Source organism: Carassius carassius, chromosome 12, assembly GCF_963082965.1.
Source record: "Carassius carassius chromosome 12, fCarCar2.1, whole genome shotgun sequence".
NCBI lineage: Eukaryota > Metazoa > Chordata > Actinopteri > Cypriniformes > Cyprinidae > Carassius > Carassius carassius.
Genome location: NC_081766.1, coordinates 16,344,432 through 16,367,061, shown reverse-complemented (window position 1 = coordinate 16,367,061; position 22,630 = coordinate 16,344,432). Strand labels below are relative to the sequence as shown.

The window sequence follows — 22,630 nt, the reverse complement described above, 5'->3', positions numbered from 1 at the left end:
TTTAGCACCATTGGTCTGTTTTGTTCATACTTGTATTGTCAAAGGTAAATTATGCCACATATAAAGCTAATATCTTATAGAACTTTACTTTTGAATATTTAAAAGAATAGTTGACGATTCAGTCAATTGTTTACTCAACCTCATGTCATTCCAAACCTGTATGCATTTCTTTCTTCTGCTGAACACAAAAGAAGATATATTACAGAATGCTGATAACCTAACAGTTTTGGTTCTCGTTGACTTCAGTTGTAGTCATTAGACGTCATTGGGCCTGAAACCATTTGGTAATCAACTTTTTTCAAAATATCGGAGGAATATGTGTCATCATTTACTCACATAAGGGGGTGGACTGTTTCCCATTAACCAATAACAACTCTTGTCTGTCTTATGCCTGTATCTCTGTGGTACATATGGCCTCCCACAGTTCCCTGAGGTACAACACAAACACACACGTCTCAGGGCTCTTGAACAAACAGTATATGCTGAATCTGTTGGAGACATGAGTTCTTTGAAAGCGAGAAAAACAAACACGTCGAGATTCGAACATCTACAGAGAGCACACTTCAGAAACTATTATGAAATGAAAAGGTTTGTGGAAGAGCAGGAAATTCTGTGCAGAGATCACAGGAGATCGATGTTTTTGATCAACGAAGAAATACAAGAGCTTCAAAAGACCTTGATAGACATAAACCTGATAAGCGGATATTGTCATGAAGCCTACGCTGTTCATCTGAGATCAGTGAGTACTGCCTTTTCAACTTGTACAGAATCCAAGAAAGCAAAGAAATATGGTAATATTGATTTGAATGTTGAAAGTGGCAACTCAATGAAGTCCAACTGCATGTTTGTCCAGAAGAATGACGGTGTAGCTGATAAAACCTCTGGTGAACTCAACCAGCACGCACTGACTCCACATCAAACATACAGCACTAATACCTGTGTTTCACCACATAAGGGTTTAAAAAACAGTAAGCATGATTATTTCAAAGCCTCATTGTCTCATTTTGAGTTATCCTCAAATGAATGCAATGAAAAAGATGGGGATAAAAGTGATGGATGTCTTCAGAAGACATCAACCAAGAGCCCTTCACATATCGCAAAGACAGATCTGAAGAACAGTTCCTCGCCTCCTACACATTTCTCCCTTCAGAGAAGAGCAGAACAAGCGCATCAAAGGCGACAAAAAGTTGCATTTCATATGCCTCCTGTACTGAGGACATCCTTAAGTGAGCAGAATGGTTCTTATGTTATGGGTATACAGCAGCAAGACCAACATGGCAAGACGTTGTCAAGATACTCACAGAAGAAAGACAGCATGAACAATGGCAGAAGTCACATATCGAAGGCAGCCATTAAACACAGCCTTGAGCTGCTCATCAAAGAATACAATTGTTCTCAAAATGCTGGAGTTTTGAACAACAAGCAGAGGGATTTGCATGAAGAGGTGTCTAACTTTGTATCGGAGCGTTCAGCGATCAGATGCGACATGTGAAGTTTAGTAGTTTGGTTCTTCAGAACTAGCACATCATAGCATTTCAGATAATTGTGAAAATCATCATCCTGAAGTAAATTAGAGCAATCCATCCCTTGTTTCATGGGCTATGGGGTCTTGAATTTTAAAAGCTTTCCATACTGTTATGAAACCCATCATCCTCTGAGGGATTCGATTCCTTTCTATCTGATTCACAGTTCATGCATGGATAGACATAATGCCCTAAATTCAGTTCATCAATAGAGGCATCAATACCATTCTGCAATGTTTCCAGGCTTGTAAAAGAAGCAGAGACACTTTTTATGGAAAAGATGTACTTGTTTTACAAGTTTACACGAGAGGCTGATGCTAATAGGATGTCTTTCCACATGGCTTGTAGGTTAAGAATGTGTGACATTTAAACACAAGATTTATTTATTTATTGCACAGCGGATTCTACAGCAGATCAACATGCTTTAAAAAAGCATGTTTGAAGATAAGAATAAATCCAGTGCAGACAAAGCTAATGTACTGATTTCACCATGTCTTAATCTGTTATCATAATCCGGTAAATCTCATATTGATATAAAGCAAGCTTAAAATTTTACAGGTGTGTAAATATTAGGTGTGAATTAGGTAGAGAGCAAACTTTCCTTGGCAGAGAAACCAAACAGATGAAATCTTGGGTAATGCATTTTAAACACATCTTTGTATCTCTGTATCTCTCGTTTTGTATTTCTAATTAGTTGACTGTTGTTTTGTTTTGATATCTCCGCTGCGTTTCCGCGTGTGTCATTTCTGACCGGCGTATGCGCAAAGCTGACTTCATACATCAACTGTGCCCGCAAGCTAGATTAAAGTGATTATTACCTTTTGAATATGGATATTTTTCTTACAAAAATGCATCAAATTTGCTACAGGAGGCCTTTGTTCACCCCCCGGAGCCGTGTGAGACACTTTTTTAAAAATGGACTTCTCATGAACCGATGGAGTGCAACATCCGCAGAGTGGCATCCAACAGCTTGAAAGATCAAAGACAATTTTTTAAATAACTCCAACAGAATTCATCTGAAAGAATAAAGTCATATACACCTAGGATGACTTCAGGGTGTGTAATTTATGGTTTAATTTTCATTTTTGGATGAACTAACCCTTTAAATAACCTGAAAAACCTTTTTGCAGTATAAAAAACCTTTTTGGAATGGAAAGGTTCCATGGATGTTAAAATTTCTTCATTGTTGTAAATTGCTATTTGTTAATATAAATAAAATTAAAAGTTTGCAGAAGCCCTTGTTCTAAATTTTTTATCTAATGACTTGTGCTTAAATGCATTAAAATTGTTTTACAGACAATTGTATATTGTGCCTTTTCATGAATTTCTTTACAGAATAAAAATGTTAAACGCACATTTTGAATGAGTTGGACTGAAGGTAAAGCGGCCCAAAATAAAAATGAATTACAAACTTGCCTGGTTTTGTCCAAAACAAATGTGATGGCATATTTATTCATTAAAGTGATCATGTCTTTATTAAACTAACAGAGGCATTAGATGGTTGTGTGTGTCTGTGCGTGTGTGAGGTGATCTAACAAAAACACAAGTGCCAGGAGACTGCGGTGACATGTGGCACATCTCCCACACTCTGAACAGGTTGTAATGAGAGCCAGTGGGGTTTCACCGTAACCTAACAACTCTTGTTTTTGTTTCTGCAAATCTGTCAGGGGTCTGTAGATTGCTGCTCTGATTTGATTGCCTCTTCACTTTTCCAACTAGATGCTCATCTACTTGAGTTTTTTTTTTTTTTTTTTTGCTTTTAACTAGCAAATATGAATATAAATTTAAAAACATGTGAAAAGCCTATTTTGAAGTGAATTTTAGTAAACACAACCTCATAAGATAATTGGTGACATTCAAAGCTTGATTGACTAACACTGGCTCTCAATCTAGTTTATTGGTTTTATGAACCTACACTGAGCAAAGAAATGTACAAGCACTACAGAGGAACATCACGTAACAGCATGCCAAAATCGTTCATCATAATCAGTGTCAGACGCTCTTGGGGTGATTAACACTTGATTCCTTGTGAAGAAAACCAACAGTTTACCACCTGACATTGAATAATCCATATTACACCTTGTAGTTTTTTATATTAAAGTCACGTTTATTCCATCCCACACAACAGGCAAATCACTGGCATCAGTGCCAAAGAGAGAGAATTCATTCACACCGCTACAGAATTAACCTATCACACCTATTATCCTTAAAAATAACAGCAATTGCAAAGAAAGCATGACTTTTAAAATGGTTACACAATAGTTATGAATGCTTTAGAGATGTGAGCACAAATAAAACATTGATAAGTGATGTGAACGAAAGTTAAGAGAATTTATACATAAAAAAAATTATCTCATGCATAAAATCCATATTTATGATGCTTAAAGTATGATGTAACATTTAAATAATCCATTTGGAAAAGCCATCAAAGAGGAGTGAGTGACCTCTCCCCTCAATGAATAAACACTCTTGGTTGACACAACGAAAAGTAACCTGCTGAATTAGTCATAAAAATAAAAAGTTATGTTTTCATTCACAGTGAAAGCTGTAAATAGCAGTTATCCCTCTTCGAACCGTATCTTTAAATAGAGAAAGCCCACTAACAAAAGCAAGCATTGTAACATTGTGCCTAAATGATGATGAGAACAATTTCCCCCCAAAAAATGCACACAATGTTAAGGGCCTTTCTAAAGTCCTTGGTCCCTCTAAACGGTGTGCCAATCATTAGTTGAAGATGACAGCTTTCCACGGTTTGCTGGCTGGCTGTGCAGGTATAGGAGAAGAGGAAAATGGCCATGCTGAAAATGTAAACTCAGTTCAGCAAGTCTGGTTGGAGGCCAATCCTCTGAAGCACATTCACAGGCATGCAAAACACAGGGTTCACTGGTTTGATCTGCTCATCTCCCAGCAAAGACAGACCCGCCACACCAAACAGAGTGTGGAAAGGATCCACCTGGATGGAAATATGGAACACTGGCAAGAATGTACCGCAGATACTGATAAGCACTGTATAAAGAATGGCAAGTCCTAGAGAAATGACATGCAAAATATTTATGCATATGCAAAATTTTATGTGACCAATTCGAAAGAGAGCTTACCACGTCTCCAGGCCTATCAGCGAAGCCTCCAGTCTCTTCATCCTGGCAAGCAAGAATAAAACTGCGCAGCTTTGCTTTGTCAATCCAGTGAATTCTGCCAATGATCTTCAAAGAGGCAAGAACCCACCAGGAATAACAGACATCAGGCAGCTGAAATTATCAGAGAGAAAAAAATATCATCCACATATGTGTTTGTTCTCTCATAAATCATAACTTCTAATAAATAAATGAATACAAATTATAATAATCTAGTATTAAGTTTTGAAAACATTAAATAATTTCTTTTTCAATTTTGTTTATTATTTATGGTCAATTTTAATTTGGTTTTAATATGTTTTATGGTTCTCAAACAGTTTTAAATGAATCTATATTTTAACTGCTATTTAAAAAAAACATTTAGTTTCATTAGTTATGCTAATAATTTTAATCTTTTACATCTTCAGGCTGTACCATTTATGATCCAGCTACACTGACAGGATCAGATGGTCCCTTCATGAGCACAATACACTGAAAGTCAAAAATCAGACTTGGGATTCAATTAAATATCCAGCACTGTCTGAAAATATAACTAGTTTTCACTCTTTTAAGTCACACTTTTTAATTTGTTAATGTCTTTGATTTAAAGGACATCTCACCTTCTCTGGCCTTCCATTCAAGCCTCCTGATGGTAACTGTCTTTCACAGAGCCACCAACCCAACAGATCTGCATTTACTTGATGAAGCTGCCCAGTGATCGACAAGAAACCTGTGCAGCAGTAAATCTAGAGACGGGGAGAAAAACATCTGATTACATTGTGTGGATACACTAAACTGGTTTAAAGGTGGTCATAAAATACCTCAAACACCTCACCTGACCAGCATGGGACTCTGAACCAGGCCTACAACCAAACCCACCATCAAAGTTCATACAGGACAGCACAAACCCCACAGACTTGTCCATGTTGATCACATCCAACTTGCCCTGCACAGAAATGTATCTCATGTATTTAAACCCTTCAAAGGTTGCATGAAACATTATAAAAGACAATAGAATATAATATTTAAATAGAAAGGAATTCAGACCAGTAATGACAATGTTGCAACCGCACAAAAGGAAAACCGTGTATCTATTTCTCCTATTAAGAAACAAAAGTGAGCATTCATGAAGTCATATTATACTTAAATTTGTTTTTTCCAGTAAAGACTGAAAAAACAGATAAATAAATGTACCCCATTTGTCTCCTGCGAATGAGCCATCCTCTTGTTGCAGTCCTTTAACATAGTCTACCACTTTGTCTACATCAATGACATTAATGCTGTCATACAAGGACAGGATCTAAAGGGAGTAATAAAAAATGTCCACTTTTGAGTAGTCATTTTTTTAAATATATAACCATTTATTAATTATGTTGATTGCCTTCTTGATTTTGTAGATTCCTGCTGACCTGTACAGCACTGAGGGTGTAGAGGAGATGAGGGTCATGGCCAATGCTGGCGCTGATGCCTCCACAGTCATGCTGACAGGACTTGATGAACTCTATGATCTCCTCGCGGTTCATTCGGGACAGTTGACCCATCAGGTCCATTACTGTCAGGCCCCAGTAGATGCCACTCATTCTCAAGTACTCTGACAGCGTGTACTCCTGCAGGAGATGGTGCAGAATACATGGGAATTAAACTAGAATTCTATTCATTTTTGGAGGAAACCCATTTTTGCATTTTTTTGTAAGCCATCAACTTACATAGTCATCCTTCTTGGAGCCATAGGCTGCAATATAGTCTGCATGCTTGTCTAGGAGGAGCGAGTGTGGTGCATCAGGTTTAATGACCACGTCTTTAACCTGGGTCCCCTGCAAAATAAAGTTGCCGTTATCACTTTCTAACAATAAGCTCAAACCTGCAGTCTGACACATTAATTTGAGCCCAGGCTGTAAGCTGTGCTGAACTGACTGCGCGCGCGGGTGACATGGCTCAGCTGCTCTCGTTCTCATCTTTTGATGTGTAACGTTACTTCACAACCTTCACAATCGCAGTTGACCGCATGCTCTTTCTTTATGGGGAAAACATGATCGCATATGATATGATTAAATAACTATAAAATCAAAGTAGTGTATTTTACATTACCATCCTGACGGAGAAGCAAGAGAGTGGACTACAAGCTGACTTCAACAGTCACGCACATATTACGTCATCACATTCCTCGTCGTTTCTACGGGTGCCAGTAAAGGACATTATAGACGTGTTATTATGTATGGAAGCATATGGGTAGCAATATTCAATTTGTGATGTAATATGCAAAATGGCAATGCAATATGTAAAATGACAATGCATTTCTGTATTTACATTTACATTTTCCAATACATTTGTACAACATTTGGTACAAAATTAAAATGAAAATTAAATTACATAATTTTCATTTGCCATTTCATACACCAGTTTTAATATGTAAAATGAATACTAATTGTAACGCTTTATAAGTTGCAAAATTAAAATGAAAATGTATTACAGAAATGATTAGATATGTATAACATGTTCAAGCAAAAACTGTGGCAAAATGATCATTTAAATGCTATTTTTCTTAAATGCATTAACACTCACAGTTAAGACACTTACGTGTGCATTTTCATTCAATGTCCTGCAATGAATGTAGCAAAATTCAATGTGCACATTGAAAATGCATTCCGAGCTGATCACGTGTCCGCCCCCTCCCGCCATGTCAATCACTGCGTGAACAAGGCGGGGCTTGCAGAAGGTCAAGAGACTCAAATCTCAAGAAGAGGATTCAAGTGAGAGAACATGGACAAGACCGTTGGTCCGTGTACGTTTTGATCATTTCAGTTTATGGCTTTAATATTTCATTCGCACTGGTGGGTGGAGCTGAAACGCTGCTTTCATTTGATTGGTCGAATCGCTCCACCTTCAGCTCGGTCTTTTCATTCTTTCAGGCAGAATAAGAGTCAGTGCGAGTGAAGCACTGTAATGTCTGAAACTACACTCACTGTTAATTAGCATAATATTTGAATCAGATGTAGCTGGGCACATAATTCGTGCTGCTGAGACCTGCTAATTATTTCTAGGTTGTAGTATTGTATGAATATTGTCACACTGATAAATGCAGTGCAAATAGTTCTCTCTCTTTGGATAAAAGTGAAGTGGAAATAAAAATTAATAATAATAATTAATAAAACAATAATAGACTGAACAGTTCCATGTCTGTAACATTTACCACTCTCATATTTTAAGTCATAAGGCACTAGGTATGTGTGTGTGTGACATTAATAAATAATTGTAAAAATTAATATAGTTACATTTCTAAATAAAAATATTAATATTAGCTCTGTGCTGCTCAGTGCTCCTGTAGCCTACCCCAGAGCGCCCTCTCTTGTAGTCCAGTGCGATTTATATGATGTATTTTTGGACTAATGCAACTTATACCGAAAAATACGGGTAACATTATCATTATTATTTATTATGAGAGTAATTGACAAAGACTAGAACTTTAATGTTTCACCAAATTCAGCTCAGATCTTCAGACTCGTCTGACTCATGTTGCTGTATAACTGGCCAGACTTACCTTCCCAAAAAATCCTATTTAATTTTATTTCATAAATTTTACTATATTTATTTCCACTTCACTGTTATCCAAGGAGAAAGAACTATTTGCACTGTTTTTATCAGTGGGACAATATTTATACAATACAGTATACAACCTAGAAATAATTTAACGGGGTCTCTTGCAAGTCGCAGCAGCATGAATTATATGCCCAGCTACATCTGATTCAAATATTATGCAAATAAACAGTGAGTGTAGTTTCAGACATTACAGTGCTTCACTCGCACTGACTCTTATTCTGCCTGAAAGAATGAAAAGACCGAGCTGAAAGTGGAGCGATTCGACCAATCAGATGAAAGCAGCATTTCAGCTCCGCCCACAAGTGCGAATGAAATATTAAAGCCATAAACCGAAATGATCAAAAAGTACATGGACCAACTGTCTTGTCCATGTTCTCTCACTTGAATCCTCTTCTTGAGATTTGAGTCTCTTGACCTTCTGCAAGCCCCGCCTTGTTCACGCAGTGATTGACATGGCGGGAGGGGGCGGACACGTGATCAGCTCGGAATGCATTTTCAATGTGCACATTGAATTTTGCTACATTCATTGCGGGACATTGAATGAAAATGCACAGTTTTTGCTTGAACATGTTATTCATATCTAATCATTTCTGTAATACATTTTAATTTTAATTTTGCAACTTATAAAGTGTTACAATTAGTATTCATTTTACATATTAAAACTGGTGTATGGAATGGCAAATGAAAATTATGTAATTTAATTTTCATTTTCATTTTGCACCAAAGGTTGCACAAATGTATTGGAAAATGTAAATGTAAATACAGAAATGCATTGTCATTTTACATATTTCATTGTCATTTTGCATATTACATAACAAAATAAACAAAATAATTTAAACAAAATAATTTTAGCCCAATTTAATCTATCACTCAGTATGAACTAATTTCTATAGTTTGGGACTAAACATCGGTTCAGTTGCTAATAAACACATATTTACCATAAATTAAATAATATTTATTTGTGTATTATTTTTCAGTAACTTGGTTAATATAGTTTTTTTTCTATTTAATGTAAAAAAAAAATAGAAAGGGATTACAATGATACAAGTACTTTGTGTAGGTCCAAAGGAAGTTACTTTGATTTTTTGTATTTGGGGAAATCATGAAGTCACAGAGTTACACTCAAAATACAGGACAAAGTTTAATATTACATCATGTAGGGTAATTCAAATTCATTAACAACATTTTGAAAGTGGGGTATAGATATTTGGGCAAGAAATTGACAGATGTTTTCAAAGTAGATTATTTATTTTGATTTTGAAGACATCAGTTACAAAAAGAATATGAGGACATGCTGTGTAACTATGTTACTGCTCAGCTTAACATTTGATCAACACAGTTGTTCAACACAAAGACGGCAAGTCATGCTGATATGACATAAGGCCACTGGAGCTCTGTGGAGGCAATTTACAGTCTGTGAGATACAATCCTGAGATCTATTGATCAAAAGCATCAACATGTACAAAATACGCTCTAACAAACAATTGGCTTATGGCATGGAAGTCCTGGGTTTACAGGTTCACTGTTTGAATTTCCCAAGGTGTTCTCTTGAGATGATGAGCCTTTGAATTTGTGCGGTCCCTTCATAAATCTGTGGATGCAGACAATAAGACATTCAGCACATTTAAGCACATTTTTGACACAAATTCAAATAAACAAGGTTTGTGTCTACAATCCTTACCTGGTAAATCTTGGCATCTCTCATTAGCTTCTCCACAGGATATTCACTATTGAAACCATTCCCGCCAAAGATCTGGACAGCATCAGCAGCACACTGGTTTGCAATATCTCCAGCAAAGGCCTTGGCAATCGAGGCATAGTAGGTGTTTCTGCGGCCCTGATCTACTTCCCAGGCTGCTCTCTGATAGGCCATCCTGGCAAGCTCCACTTTCATGGCCATCTCAGCCAGAAGAAATGCCACTGCCTGGTGCTGGGGGTCAGAAGACAAACACAGTTTATTCATTAATTTTAGAATTTACTGTCTTACTAACTTAATGGAATCAGTTTGAGTTGTAAAAAATGTCTACTGAAACAGACACCTACCTCAGCAATAAACTTGCCAAAAGTCTTTCTCTCCAAAGCATACTTTGTGGCCTCTTCCAGTGCTCTCTGTGCAAGTCCTGTAGCACCTGCAGCCACCTGAAAAACATCAAGAGATGGTTGACATGACGTGACGTATTAGACAACTGCAATTTGTTAGCAATAATAACTGCAAAAGAACACTTACTGGTGGTCTGGTCTTGTCAAATGCACCCATGGCAATCTTGAAGCCAGCTCCTTCTCCAATCAATACATTTTCCTTCGGGATTCTTACATCCTCAAATGTGATCCCCCTGGTGTCTGACGATCTTTGGCCCATGTTTAATTCCTGGTGAACAGAAGAATGTAGACATAAGCAAGTAGTGCTTTTATAGTGTTATTAATATAGTGTATAAGTATTGTCTAAATGCATCAGACTGCAGTTGACAGCAGATTGTACCTTTCTGCCTGGCTGGACTCCTGGGGTATCAGCTTCAACAATAAAGCCTGTGAAAGCCTTGCTAGCAGGGCATTTGGGATCAGGATCTGTGCGGGCCAGCAGGAAGTACCTATAAATGCAAACAGAAGGGTTTATATTGAATTCAAAACACAGTTATGAATTACTGAAGTGAAACTGAAGTAGTTTGCCTACCAGTTTGCTTTTCCTCCATTGGTGATCCACATTTTCTGACCACTGACCACATACTCGTCTCCTTTCTTAACAGCTCGGGTCTTTATCCCAGCCACATCAGAGCCTGCTCCTGGTTCAGTCACACAGTACGCCTGTCGACAAAGTAACATATTAATTAGCAAACGTGTGTGCTCATGTACTGCTATGGGAATGTTATATAAATCTCAAAAATATGGATTATTAGAAAAAAGATGACACACTTACACACATTAGTGGTTCTTCTGTCATTCTGCCCAAATATTTCTTCTTCTGGGCATCATTACCAGCAATAATGACAGGCATTTGCTGTATAGTAAAACCACATTACATTTTAACATATAACAGTAAGTTCTGGAATAAGTCCTATGCACAAATGACAATTTAATTGAAATAATAAATGAAGCCTAGTTAGAAATATGTTCATAAACCTCCACTTACTCCCAGAGAGTTTGCCTCAATGGCTGTCTGTACTCCAGTGCAGCCAAAGGCCAGTTCCTCTGTGATGAGACAGGCATCAAATATGCCCAGACCCATTCCACCTGGAGCGTATGGCAATATGGTCAGAATTAAAGGAATAGCTGTCCTCATGTTGTACCAAACTCCTATGACTTACTTTCTTCCATTAAACACATGTAAATTTGTGAAGAACATCTTAGGTACTCTTTTTAATATCATGACCAGAAGGAAGCCTGAGGTTGCCTAGTCTCAGTCTAATGCATCAGACGTCCAACCAAAATAGGAAACACTTTGGGAGTTTCAGAGTTGTCATCTGATTGTTTGAATTCTACAGGATGTCCGGGATATCGGTGTGTTGTATTCTTTGAAAGCCCACCTGGAAACAAAGCCTTAGTGAGCCCAAACCCCCTCACAAAAGAAGAAAGCTGTCGTGTTTACAACTATGACAATGAGCGCTTGTCAGGATCAATTAAAAGCTAGACTTTCAAAGGTATGTGAAGTTCACAGCATAGATTTTTGATGACTGAAGACGACATTCTTGAATAAATGAATGATTGCACACCGGTCTGGTCTAAGGATATCTACTTTTGAACAGAAAGAACTGTCATTACTTTACATGTCAGTCAGATGGCCTTTTGGCAGCCCTTGGCTAATGAAAACTGCAATGAGTCCAGACCTTCTGCGATCAGTCTGAAGGCCTGGCTTCGCAAAACTTGACACTGCCAAGCACTAAAATGCCATAAAAAGCACCATTAAAGGGTTTCATGTGACTTTTGTGCTACATTTCAGCTAATAACATCCTAAATATCAGTCTGTTCCCAAGCTTTCATTTGGTTTCAGATATGATTTTGTAGTCATATTATTGTAATTGCACAGAAACAAGCAATCAGTAGTACATTATTCAAATGTCCTCTTTTATGTTTCACAAAAGAAAGTAAGTCATGCAGGTTTTATAGTTACGTGAAGGTGAATAAATGATGACAAAGTAATAATTTTTGGCCATCAGTCTTTAAAGTACCTACCACAGTCCTCTGGAATATGTCCATTCATTAGACCCAACTCCCATGCTCTCTTAATGAGAGGAAATGGATACTGCAAGGAGGAAATCAGAGATGATTATGATTATTATTATTATATTACAAATCTAAAAATATATAAATGCAAAATGGTGGACATATGGATTTAAATAACCTACTTCACCACTTCGGTCATATGACGGGGCAGCTGGGACAATCTCCTCCCGTGCAAACTTTCTTGCCACCTCCTGGAACTCTTTCTGCTGGTCAGTTAGTTCTGTTAAATTGAGGAATAGTGTGTTGGGATGGTGTAACAATGCTGTGGTATTTTTAAAAACACAGGATCATTATACACACCAAAGCTGAAGCCTCCGTGAGCTTCTCTCGAGGCAGCAATAGCAGCTCTGGCACCTGCTTGAGGGCCAGTACTCTGAAACCTGCGTCCAGCCTGAAAACCTGCCCTCAAAACCTGTACACAAATACAGATCATTACACATTCCTGCACTGACACAACTGGTTTAAAGATTTACCACAGTGCAGATAAAGTCATTCTACAGTCATCAAGGAAATGTTCATTATTGGACTTAATCACTTTTTTTTAATTGTACAAAGTAAAAAAAACAATAAAATCGTATAAAGAATGAGTATGTTACAGTATAGCCTATTTATGCACGGTATGACAAGATGAGGTTAAGCACTTTTGTTTATAGGCAGGGTTACAACAATCAAAGTGAACCTACGAGCAGGGTAAGAGCTAAAACTTTCTCAACTTCACCAATTCACGTTAACTCATCACATTTAGGATAACTACATAATCCCACATGCAATGATTTCCTCACTAACATGCGTCTAGACTAGCTGTGGGAATTCCTAGCGCTAGACTAGCTATCTCTTAATATGACATTAATAAAAATGGCAAGTATGTGCAAAATAAAAACTGTTTAACAATTACGTCAATAGGAATGCGTATTTACCTTATTAAAAATCATCTTAGTGACAATACTCAGATCCTTCAATGCCCTTACAGCGTTCACCTCACAGTAAACATGAAGGACCAACCAATCATCGGCCTCCGTTTTATCACGTGATTAAATACCGTCGCTCTAGTGACTTTTGCCCTACTTTTATTATATAACGTCAACGATGATAAAATATTTAATCTGTTTATCCACATTTGTTGAAAAAAACATTAGTCAAATTGAAGAAAATTTTCTCCTTGATAGACGTATTAATATTTGTGACCCTGCCTGTGAAAACCCAGCTGATTTTTTGTGTGTGAGATTTACTTTTTTTCTACATAAAATCATCCTTTATAAAGATCTAGAAGATTCTGTGAAAATGTACCTTTATATCTTTAATATTGACTGAGTAAGGCCATGTCAAAGATTGAAATCATAGTGAAATTAATGGTTGAAATCAAACTTTGATGCTTGTTATTTCATAATTAGATTTTGAAACTTTAGCTTTGATTTCACAGACAGGAGCTGTGTCCGAGGGTCAAATTTTGTATTAAAAAAATAAAAAATAAAAATCTCTTGCTTCAACCTACTTTTCTGTTTTACAATAAACATCCCACTGAATAGAAATTATTAATTCATTCAAAGAGTACAGTATACTACTTTTAATTAATTAACGAACTTGACATATACAAAATATGTAGGCTTATGAGGGTTTGAAAACTCTGAGGCCCAATCGAATATTATTTAATTATTTTAATAATCCTAATACTTATGTAAAAGGTAGGATTTTTTAAAGCAAACATCATGACTTAAAATAAGAAAGAAAAAAACGAAAATATCAAATAATACGAAACTCAAAATATAATATTTATTTTAGTGTATACTATGTTAATAATCAAAACGGAAATAAAAGATTTCTACATTTTCAGTCAACGTTTTATTCAGTTTTAACAGTTTTACTCTAATTTAAACAACAGGCAGTGTATCTATCCAGTGGGGGATGAGGTAAACACACTTCCGCCCTTTAGACCCGTTTTATTCTACAGTCTATTACATAGCTGTCTTGACAGATGCCAGTATCCGTGAGAAAGCTCTGGCGGGAGTAACAATGCTCAACTAACAGTGTCTAGACTGTTGTCGTACAGGTCGTTTATTACATCGGATCTCAGTAAAAGCGGCCAAACCGGGAAAAAAGGGAAAGTCTCTGTGAGTGTAATGCTCGCTAACGGCCGAGCCGCTCTCTGTCGGTCTTGACACATCCTCAGCTAGCTCTCCGGCTAAGTTAAGTTAGCGCACTCAAACTTGAGCAGGAGATGTCTCGGGACGACAACCCTCACACCCTCCTGGGAAGGATACGGTTTTTAAACAAGTGCATTGAATGTTTCCGAAAAAGTGAGCCTCTGCCGGAGTCCCTGTGTTACGTGCCGAAAGAGGTTTGCTACAAAATCTGTAAGGATTCGTCGTCGGGCTCCGCTTCCGCGTCCTCTTCAACAACTGGCAACTCAGGCGGCAAGAGTTTGGTGTCGGTGTGGGAAGGCCCACATCAGGCTCCACACAAGAAATTATGCAAGTGTAACATCGAGCCTAAAAAAGGGACGTGTATACGGACAACGGGGCAAGAGTATTGCAACAGCCATGGCCTGTGGGTCAAAATAAGCAAGGTATGCATTATTTGTATGAGATGTTGTCGAGAACTGGTGTCAGGAGAGGTTTTTGGATTAATCTGCTGTATCATTACTGCTACCCGAAAACACGGGACTTCCTGGTCCGTGACGTCACGGCAGTAACGTGTTGGTGTGTTTGTGGCTCTCAGAATGTTCCACTCTTCTGATCAATGGGCACGAGGCAGCCTATCTTGTGTTGTTTGTCACTGTGATTGTGTGACTCGTCTGTCCATCACAGGAGCAGCTGGAGGAGTATCGTCCTGGTCTGGACATAGAGGAGGGCTGGATCCTGGTGTGTAAACACACTGAAGGTGGAGACAGGCTTGTGCCAGTGGAGTCCCCTGAAACTATCAGCAGACAACAGCAGCTGTTTGGATATGACCACAAACCTTGTAGCAGGTCTGTTTCACCCTCAGCCCAGCATTCTCCAATTCACTGATCCATGATGTACATACTTCATTTCATTGAATCAAAAAAAGTTTGAAAATCTGTGGTTGTTTTGAAATTTAATTCATCAAATGATCATTTAATAAAAGGGATAAGGATTTCCACAAAAAAATATTAAACTGTTTTCAGTATTGATAATAACAAGAAACGGGGTTAGACATCAAATCAGCATATTCAGATGATTTCTGAAGGATGATGTTACACTGACGACTGGAGTAATGATGCTGAAAAATCAGCTTTTCCAACCCAGGATTAAATTACAATTTAAAATAGATAACAGCTGTAAATTGCAATAATATTTCACAATAATATTGTTTTATTTTATTTTTGATTGATTGATGCAACCCCGGTGAGCATAAAAAGCTTTTCTAAAAACTGTAAAATACAGACCACAAGTCTTTGAAGTTTAGCATTTACTTTAAAGTAGAAAATGATTTTGTGGTCTTAAGGTAACACCTCTTTTATTTATTTTAAAATTAAGCTGCTATTAAAATTTACATATTCAGCTTAGTGTTTGAATTCACAATTACAAGATATTAAACTGTTGATTGTAAATAACTGTATCCTGACAATTTATTGGATGTTAAGTACCAATATTTTTCCTGAATTGCTTTGTAGGTGGGAGCAGGTGGTGGATGTGGAAAACTGCTTACACATGGGTGTCAAACCCAAGGTGGCAGAGCCGGACGAGGGCGCTGTTCGAAAGCTGAGGTGAGTGGATGCTTTGACAGAAATTTAAAGGTACAAATTTTCTGTGTGTTTGCACCATATCTTGTATTTTTGGCGAACAAGAGTCTAATTAATATATTGTAATATTAATAAGCGGTAAAGCAGTTTAACAAATTATTTTGTTTCTAAAAGATAATTCCAAACTAAGATTTTCATTCTACTTATGAAGCGTTTTTCTTCATTGTAGCAGAGGTGTATCTAACTCATTGCATGTACAGTATGAATTGAATTTTATGAATAAATTAATAGACCAGGAAAAAATGATGTTATTGACCTGGCTCTGCCTAATCCTTTGATGGACTGCATGCAACCTCTGTTTTCTAGGTATGTACCTCCTACGTGGACATTTGAATGCGATGAGGACCTTGTACACTACTTCTATGACCAAATTGGGAAAGAAGATGAAAACCTTGGCAGTGTGAAGCAATGCGTGACTAGCATTGATGTTTCTTCTAGTTCGGTATGTGTGGGCTTAGTATTATTCTACATTAAAGTGAAGAGCAGAGAGCCGTGAACACATCCGGTGTTCTGGACTAGTAAGTGAGTTTTTCTGTTTGAAGGAGGACCCCAGTGGTGGTGCAAGCTGCCTGACAGATGGAGACACTGAGACATACTGGGAGAGTGATGGCATGCAGGGGCAGCACTGGATCCGGCTGCACATGAAGAGGGGCACTGTGGTCAAGTAAGGAGAACTGATCTGCTAGCCACTCTAATTATCATGGACTTTGTTCACAATGCACCAAATCCAACCTTTGGGACTGACTGTCTGAACTTTAATTCTGTAAGTGATGAAATAAGAACAATGTTTCTACATTATTGTATGAAATCGTTCAGATTTTGGGGGCATTTCATGCCATTTGATCTGTCTTTTGCTCATCAGACTACAGAAAACTAAACCGATTTGAGTCTGATTGAAAAAAGCTGATTATAAACAAAATAAATTATTATTTTTTTCTTTCTTTAGCAAACTGATATTAACAGTGGACTCAACAGATGATAACTACATGCCCAAAAGAGTGACTGTTTATGGTGGAGAGGGAGACAATCTCAAGAAATACAGTGACGTAACAATAGATGAGTAAGTCGCTTTTTATTATTTAAGCTTAACAAACTTTTTTGGTGCAATATTTTGTCTGGAAAAGGTTTTTCTTCTAAAATAAATGTCACTTTGATATTTTGTTATCAGATTCGTGCATTTTTTTTTATTACTAATTACTTTCTGGGACCAATTACCAGAAAAACTATTTTCAAGTTATATATATGTAAAGGTCACATAAGATTCTGAATATTGCAACAGCATGGCTTTATTTCTGTCACAGCAACTTAATTGGAGAGGTTTGTGTTCTGGAGGACATGACATCACATTTGCCTGTTATAGAGATCAGAATCGAGGAATGTCGAGGTAAGGTTTATCTGACATGACGGGGTGTCAAACTCAATTCCAGGAGGGCTGGAGCCCTGCAGAGTTTAGATTCAACCCTAGTTAAACACACCTGATCCAACTAATCAAGTACTTCAGGCTCAGTTGTAAACTACATTGTATGTGTAATGGAGCAAAACACTGCAAGGCTCCGGTCCTCCAGGGATTGAGTTTGACACCCCTGTGACATGACATGCACGCTGTCATCTGAAAGAGAAAATCATCTTGATTTATAATGTTTCTTTTCTATAATCACATTTTGCTGTAGATGAGGGAATTGATGTACGGATCAGGGGTCTAAAGATCAAATCATCCTGCGAGCGTGACTTGGGCCTGAATGCAGACGTGTTCCAGTCTCCCAACCTAGTGCGCTACCCGAGGTTGGAGGGCACACTGCCTGATGTCCTCTATCACCGGGCACTGGTCATTCAGAGGTAACACCCACCAATGTCTGACATAATGAGGTCTGTTATGTGAGCTTTTGGCAGCTCTTAGTGTTGTTGTTTTTTTGTGTGTTTCTGTAGGTTCATTACACTCCTGGACAGTCTGTTGCCTCATATGGTGCCTGCATGGGACTACAGCCTTGGAACATTCAACCAGATCAAAGTTAGTACTCTTATCTTGGGCAAATTTATCTTGTGCCATTCTCTACACCTTCATTGAATAGTTTGCGTCTATGTGTACGTGTTGTCCTTCATCTTTCCCCTCAGTCACTTAAATGATCAAGATGATGTTTGTATTTTCTGTCCTAATTTGTGCCCCCCAAATTATTCTGTTTCCTCAAACTGTGTTCTGCCCTTTAGAGCATAAAGCAGTTCCTGCTGTTGTCGAAGCGTCGCTCTGCCCTCATCACCCAGTGCCTGAAGGACTCTGAAACCAGTAAGCCCAACTTCATGCCCCGCCTTTACATCAACCGTCGCCTTGCCATGGAGCACCGTGACAATCCCACTCTGGACCCCACATGCAAAAATGCTGTCTTCACTCAGGTAGTCCACAAAACAAGTGTCAATACCCTTGCAAAATTCATTGTTCTGTGGTTGCGTCAAACCGTTCGAAAGTTGGTGTCAAATACGTTTTTTTTAAGAAATGAACGCTGCATTGTTCAGCAAGAACACATTAAATTGATCAAAATTTACACTAAAAACATTAAAATATATTACAGTACATTTAAATTTTACATAAATGCTGTTCTCTCTATTCACCACACAATCCTGAAAAATGATGTCCACACAAATATTAAGCAGCACAACTGTTTTCAATATTGATCGTAATAAGAAATGTTTCTTGAGCACCAAATCAGCACATTAGAATGATTTCTGAAAGATCGTGTGATCTAGCTTTGTCAACACAGGAATATTACAATATTTTCAGTAAGATAACAGTCATTTTAAATTGTGATCATATTTCACAATATTGTTGTTTTTCACATAAATACAGCCTTGGTAAGCTTAAGAAATTTAAAAAAAAAAAAAAATTAAATCTTCTCGAACACTATTACCATTTGAAGTGTAACAATGTACAGTGAATACTCTGTAATGTTTATGCAGGTGTATGAGGGTCTGAAGCCGTCTGACAAGTATGAAAAGACTCTGGACTACAGGTAGTCTTTTTTTGTTTTATTGCATCTACTCTTTTTAAATAGTCAAAATGCGCTATAACATACTAATTATGATTGTGAAACAATCATGTTATTATGCTTTATACATACCAATATTTTTCTCTTTCTTACAGGTGGCCTGCACGATATGACCAATGGTGGGAGTGTAAATTCATTGCAGAAGGCATCATCGATCAAGGTCATATAGAGATAAGCGTCCTCACACCCACTCAATAAAACACATTATCCTCACCTGAGATTTCCATCTTGTAGGTGGTGGTTTTCGAGACAGCCTGGCAGACATGTCTGAAGAACTTTGTCCCAGCTCATCAGAGTGTCCCATGCCACTTCCATTCTTCACGAGAACTTCTAACCAGGTAACAACTAACTTGACAGATGCAGTCGTTTTCTTTCTATAGTCCAGAGTTGTCTCTAATGGAACTGATGATGTAGTTGTTCACTTATCATTATATAATGATTAAACTGTTTTTGGATCAGGGGGCTGGAGAGGCCAGAGACTTCTATGTGCCAAATCCTTCATGCCGAGAATTCCACAAGTTGGAGTGGATTGGGCAACTAATGGGTGCAGCTCTGCGTGGAAAAGACTTTCTGGTCAGTGCTGGTCTTGTGGTGTAATTGCAGTGGCACAATAGCGTTAATCGATCGTTCTGTAAAGAATATGATTTCATAATATTTATCCTTTAGGTTCTGGCTTTACCAGGGCTGGTGTGGAAGCAGCTGATTGGAGAAGCGGTCAGCTGGACCAAAGACTTTCCTGCAGTAGATTCGGTGATGGTAAGAAGCCAAAATATCTCCCTCAGTCTTATCTTTGCATCATGGTGTTGACCACTCTTTTGCCAGAGGAGAACTAGTCAGTCGATAGAGCCTTTTATTTTTTCTTCATTTCTGTTACCTAATGTAGTTTGGGTTCTTTGCCACTATCTTCTTTGGCTTGTTTAGTTGGGTTTTAAAAGACCATTATTATAGTTTTATTATTAATTTGACTGTTCTGACACTTATAAATTGAGAATAAAACTTTAACTGAATTGAACTGAATTATGACACTTGTCTTCTGTAGAGATTTGTTTTGAATAAAGCACTATATGAATAAAGGTGACTTGTTTAATGTTACACATGTTTGGTGTGATTCCTTAGGTGAAGCTGTTGGAGGCTATGGAGCATATGGACAAGGAGACATTTGACTTTAAGTTTGGCCAGGAGCTTGTGTACACCACACCCCTGAGTGACGGCCGGCTGGTGGAGCTGATCCCAGGAGGCAGTGGAGTGGTGGTCCGATATGAAGACCGGATGGAGTTCATCCGCTTGGTTCAGAAATCCAGACTAGAAGAGAGCAGAGAACAGGTAATACTACACTACAGAGTGTATTGAGACTATTATAATTGGGATTAACAGAAAAAACAACAACATTCTTTTGGAAGACGTACTAAACATATGGTTATTTTTTCGGTCACTCAGTAAAATTCTGTGCTGTTTTCTGCACCACAGATTGCTGCCATGCAGGCAGGACTGGTGAAAGTGGTGCCGCAAGCTGTGCTTGATCTCCTGACATGGCAAGAAGTGGAGAAGAAAGTGTGTGGAGACCCAGAGATCACAGTGGAGGCCCTTAAACGCCTCAGTGAGTTATACAACAGCTGTGACATGAGCATTAAATAATTGATGTTCTCTGCTTCAGGCACTGGAGCGAACAGTGGATGAAACTGAAAATATTACAGCTCTGTACACAAGTCATTCCCAGCTTGTTTTACTTTAGGTCCCAAATTGAAATTGAATTTCAAGAGGCACATTACCAAAATAATTCTATAGTTTTGATAGAATTTTATGTCAATGTTTGCTAATATAGTGCATGTATACTAATATAAAGTGTTAAAATATGTTTTTCTATTTATCAGCACGATATGAAGACTTGGAACAAACAGATGTCAGAGTGCAGTACTTATGGGAAGCCCTGATGAACTTTACCAATGGTTAGTAAGGATCCTTGGTGTACATGAAACAGCTGTTTCTAGTAATTTGCAAAAGGAAGTATTTAATTTTCACATGCTTATTTCCACTTTAACCAGAGGATCGCAGCAGGTTTTTGAGGTTTGTGACTGGCAGAAGTCGTCTTCCTGCTCCAATTTACATCTTCCCAGACAAACAAGGGTAAGTTATGGAGAAAATAAAACTGAGATTGCATACATTTAGGTCATGGTCTAAATAAACATTAAACAAATGCATTTTTGTCTAGATCCGAAACCACAGATGCACTTCCTCAATCTTCTACATGTTCCAGCACCCTTTATCTACCCAAATACCAAAGGTGTGATTGTGTAATATAATATATGTGTAAGCAATTGGTCTTTTCTGCTGCATAATAACTCAAAATGTTGTCACCTTTTTTTGACTGCATTGTAATTGTGTTTAATCCGCAGTGCTAAAGTTTGTGAAGAGAAGCTTCGCTATGCTGCATATAACTGTGTGGCCATTGATACAGACATGAGCCCTTGGGAGGAGTAACCTGATTTTGCCATGTTTACGAATTTTACACACCGGATTTTGGCATAAATGAACTGTAGCCTCCAGCACCGTGCATATGACCATGCCTACATTATTGCCAATTACATCTGTGAGGTAAAAATAAATATGTTATAAACAATACCTGGTTTGCCGTTCTTTCAAACTTATGGCCATAAAGTCTGAGACAACGCAGGAACATTTTTATGTAGAAGGTTTCAGCATTGATAGAATTCTATCAATTGTACTATTATATTAAGATTTCAGCATAATAGAATGATTTCTGAAGTATCATGTGACACTGAAGACTGGAGTAATGATGCTGCAGATTCGGCTTTGCATCACAGAAATAAATTATATTTTAAAGTATATTAAAATTTTGTTCGAATAAATGCAGGCTTGATGCATGAACTTAAAGAACTCCATAAATACATGAACTTCAAAACCCATCATGATCCAACACTTAATCCAAAGAGCATCTTGTGCTTCAGTTCAGAAGTCAGTCCGAACAGTGTTCAGAGTTATAGCCAAGGGGTTTTTTTTTGGTGAGGTGAATTATTTTTTTTTCTAGGCTAGATGTCCATTAACTGACACATTTTCATGTAGACTTCATTTCTGAAAAGGACATTGTTCAAGGGCTTGCTATTACCAATAATAAGGACTGATATCTGGTTAATTTCCTTATTCGGGTCAAATTCATATACATAAACCTATGTACTTGAGAGTGAAGCCTAGGTATTGTTTGTTTACGAGTGTCTTTCTTATTCAAAAGCCCTCAAAAAGTGATAAAAAAAAACTGCAATATGTTTTTGCCATAATAGGAGAATATGATTTACAAGAAAGGATCTGGCCCTTTTCATGCACCTGTTCCTACTGTTGCAAAAATGTATATTCTTGTTGTCAAGT

General features: G+C 37.7%; 3 protein-coding genes across 5 annotated transcripts; 1 reads left to right on the top strand and 2 right to left on the bottom strand.

Moving 5' to 3' along the window:
- Positions 1 to 3,609: 3,609 nt before the first annotated feature.
- On the bottom strand, positions 3,610 to 6,849 carry LOC132154928 (geranylgeranyl transferase type-2 subunit beta-like). 2 transcript variants are annotated; one of them, XM_059563659.1, is made up of 9 exons: positions 6,725 to 6,849; positions 6,343 to 6,450; positions 6,046 to 6,243; positions 5,831 to 5,936; positions 5,684 to 5,736; positions 5,472 to 5,582; positions 5,257 to 5,382; positions 4,622 to 4,771; positions 3,610 to 4,550 (listed from the first exon to the last, which is right to left on the bottom strand). In XM_059563659.1, exons 1-9 carry the CDS (start codon positions 6,725 to 6,727, stop codon positions 4,404 to 4,406), a joined length of 1,002 nt encoding a protein of 333 aa, XP_059419642.1. In that variant the 5' UTR covers positions 6,728 to 6,849; the 3' UTR covers positions 3,610 to 4,403. The 2 variants fall into 2 exon arrangements, with proteins under 2 accessions (XP_059419642.1, XP_059419643.1); XM_059563660.1 differs by having other exon boundaries at positions 3,610 to 4,476.
- A 2,613-nt stretch (positions 6,850 to 9,462) lies between these two features.
- LOC132154927 (medium-chain specific acyl-CoA dehydrogenase, mitochondrial-like) lies at positions 9,463 to 13,495 on the bottom strand. Its single transcript, XM_059563658.1, has 12 exons — positions 13,369 to 13,495; positions 12,752 to 12,863; positions 12,574 to 12,671; positions 12,401 to 12,470; positions 11,361 to 11,461; positions 11,148 to 11,228; positions 10,905 to 11,035; positions 10,713 to 10,821; positions 10,461 to 10,601; positions 10,277 to 10,372; positions 9,915 to 10,163; positions 9,463 to 9,824 (listed from the first exon to the last, which is right to left on the bottom strand). The coding sequence occupies exons 1-12, from the start codon at positions 13,381 to 13,383 to the stop codon at positions 9,753 to 9,755; spliced, it is 1,275 nt and encodes a 424-aa protein (XP_059419641.1). The 5' UTR covers positions 13,384 to 13,495; the 3' UTR covers positions 9,463 to 9,752.
- An 883-nt stretch (positions 13,496 to 14,378) lies between these two features.
- Positions 14,379 to 21,868, top strand: LOC132154926 (E3 ubiquitin-protein ligase HECTD3-like). 2 transcript variants are annotated; one of them, XM_059563657.1, is made up of 21 exons: positions 14,379 to 15,014; positions 15,256 to 15,416; positions 16,083 to 16,175; positions 16,518 to 16,653; positions 16,757 to 16,875; positions 17,158 to 17,271; positions 17,513 to 17,595; positions 17,882 to 18,047; positions 18,138 to 18,219; positions 18,417 to 18,599; positions 19,161 to 19,213; positions 19,345 to 19,409; positions 19,484 to 19,587; positions 19,709 to 19,822; positions 19,916 to 20,005; positions 20,366 to 20,572; positions 20,717 to 20,846; positions 21,121 to 21,195; positions 21,292 to 21,373; positions 21,459 to 21,530; positions 21,643 to 21,868. In XM_059563657.1, the coding sequence occupies exons 1-21, from the start codon at positions 14,667 to 14,669 to the stop codon at positions 21,725 to 21,727; spliced, it is 2,562 nt and encodes an 853-aa protein (XP_059419640.1). In that variant the 5' UTR covers positions 14,379 to 14,666; the 3' UTR covers positions 21,728 to 21,868. The 2 variants fall into 2 exon arrangements, with proteins under 2 accessions (XP_059419640.1, XP_059419639.1); XM_059563656.1 differs by having other exon boundaries at positions 14,381 to 15,014; positions 16,754 to 16,875.
- The last annotated feature ends 762 nt before the right edge of the window (positions 21,869 to 22,630 follow it).

What these genes read in the sequence shown, in the direction of transcription:
- LOC132154927 (XM_059563658.1), bottom strand. An exon ending in CAGAAGAACCACTAATGTGT is followed by an intron (nt 11,036 to 11,147) that starts GTAAGTGTGTCA and finishes CTTTGTCGACAG; the next exon opens with GCGTACTGTGTGACTGAACC. An exon ending in GAGTCCAGCCAGGCAGAAAG is followed by an intron (nt 10,602 to 10,712) that starts GTACAATCTGCT and finishes TCTGTTCACCAG; the next exon opens with GAATTAAACATGGGCCAAAG.
- LOC132154926 (XM_059563656.1), top strand. Translation starts at nt 14,667, where the DNA reads ATGTCTCGGGACGACAACCCTCACACCCTCCTGGGAAGGATACGGTTT. An exon ending in TCACGAGAACTTCTAACCAG is followed by an intron (nt 19,588 to 19,708) that starts GTAACAACTAAC and finishes TTTTTGGATCAG; the next exon opens with GGGGCTGGAGAGGCCAGAGA. An exon ending in CCTGATGAACTTTACCAATG is followed by an intron (nt 21,196 to 21,291) that starts GTTAGTAAGGAT and finishes CACTTTAACCAG; the next exon opens with AGGATCGCAGCAGGTTTTTG.
- LOC132154928 (XM_059563659.1), bottom strand. An exon ending in GCTCCAAGAAGGATGACTAT is followed by an intron (nt 6,244 to 6,342) that starts GTAAGTTGATGG and finishes CATCTCCTGCAG; the next exon opens with GAGTACACGCTGTCAGAGTA. An exon ending in TTGCAACATTGTCATTACTG is followed by an intron (nt 5,583 to 5,683) that starts GTCTGAATTCCT and finishes ATTTCTGTGCAG; the next exon opens with GGCAAGTTGGATGTGATCAA.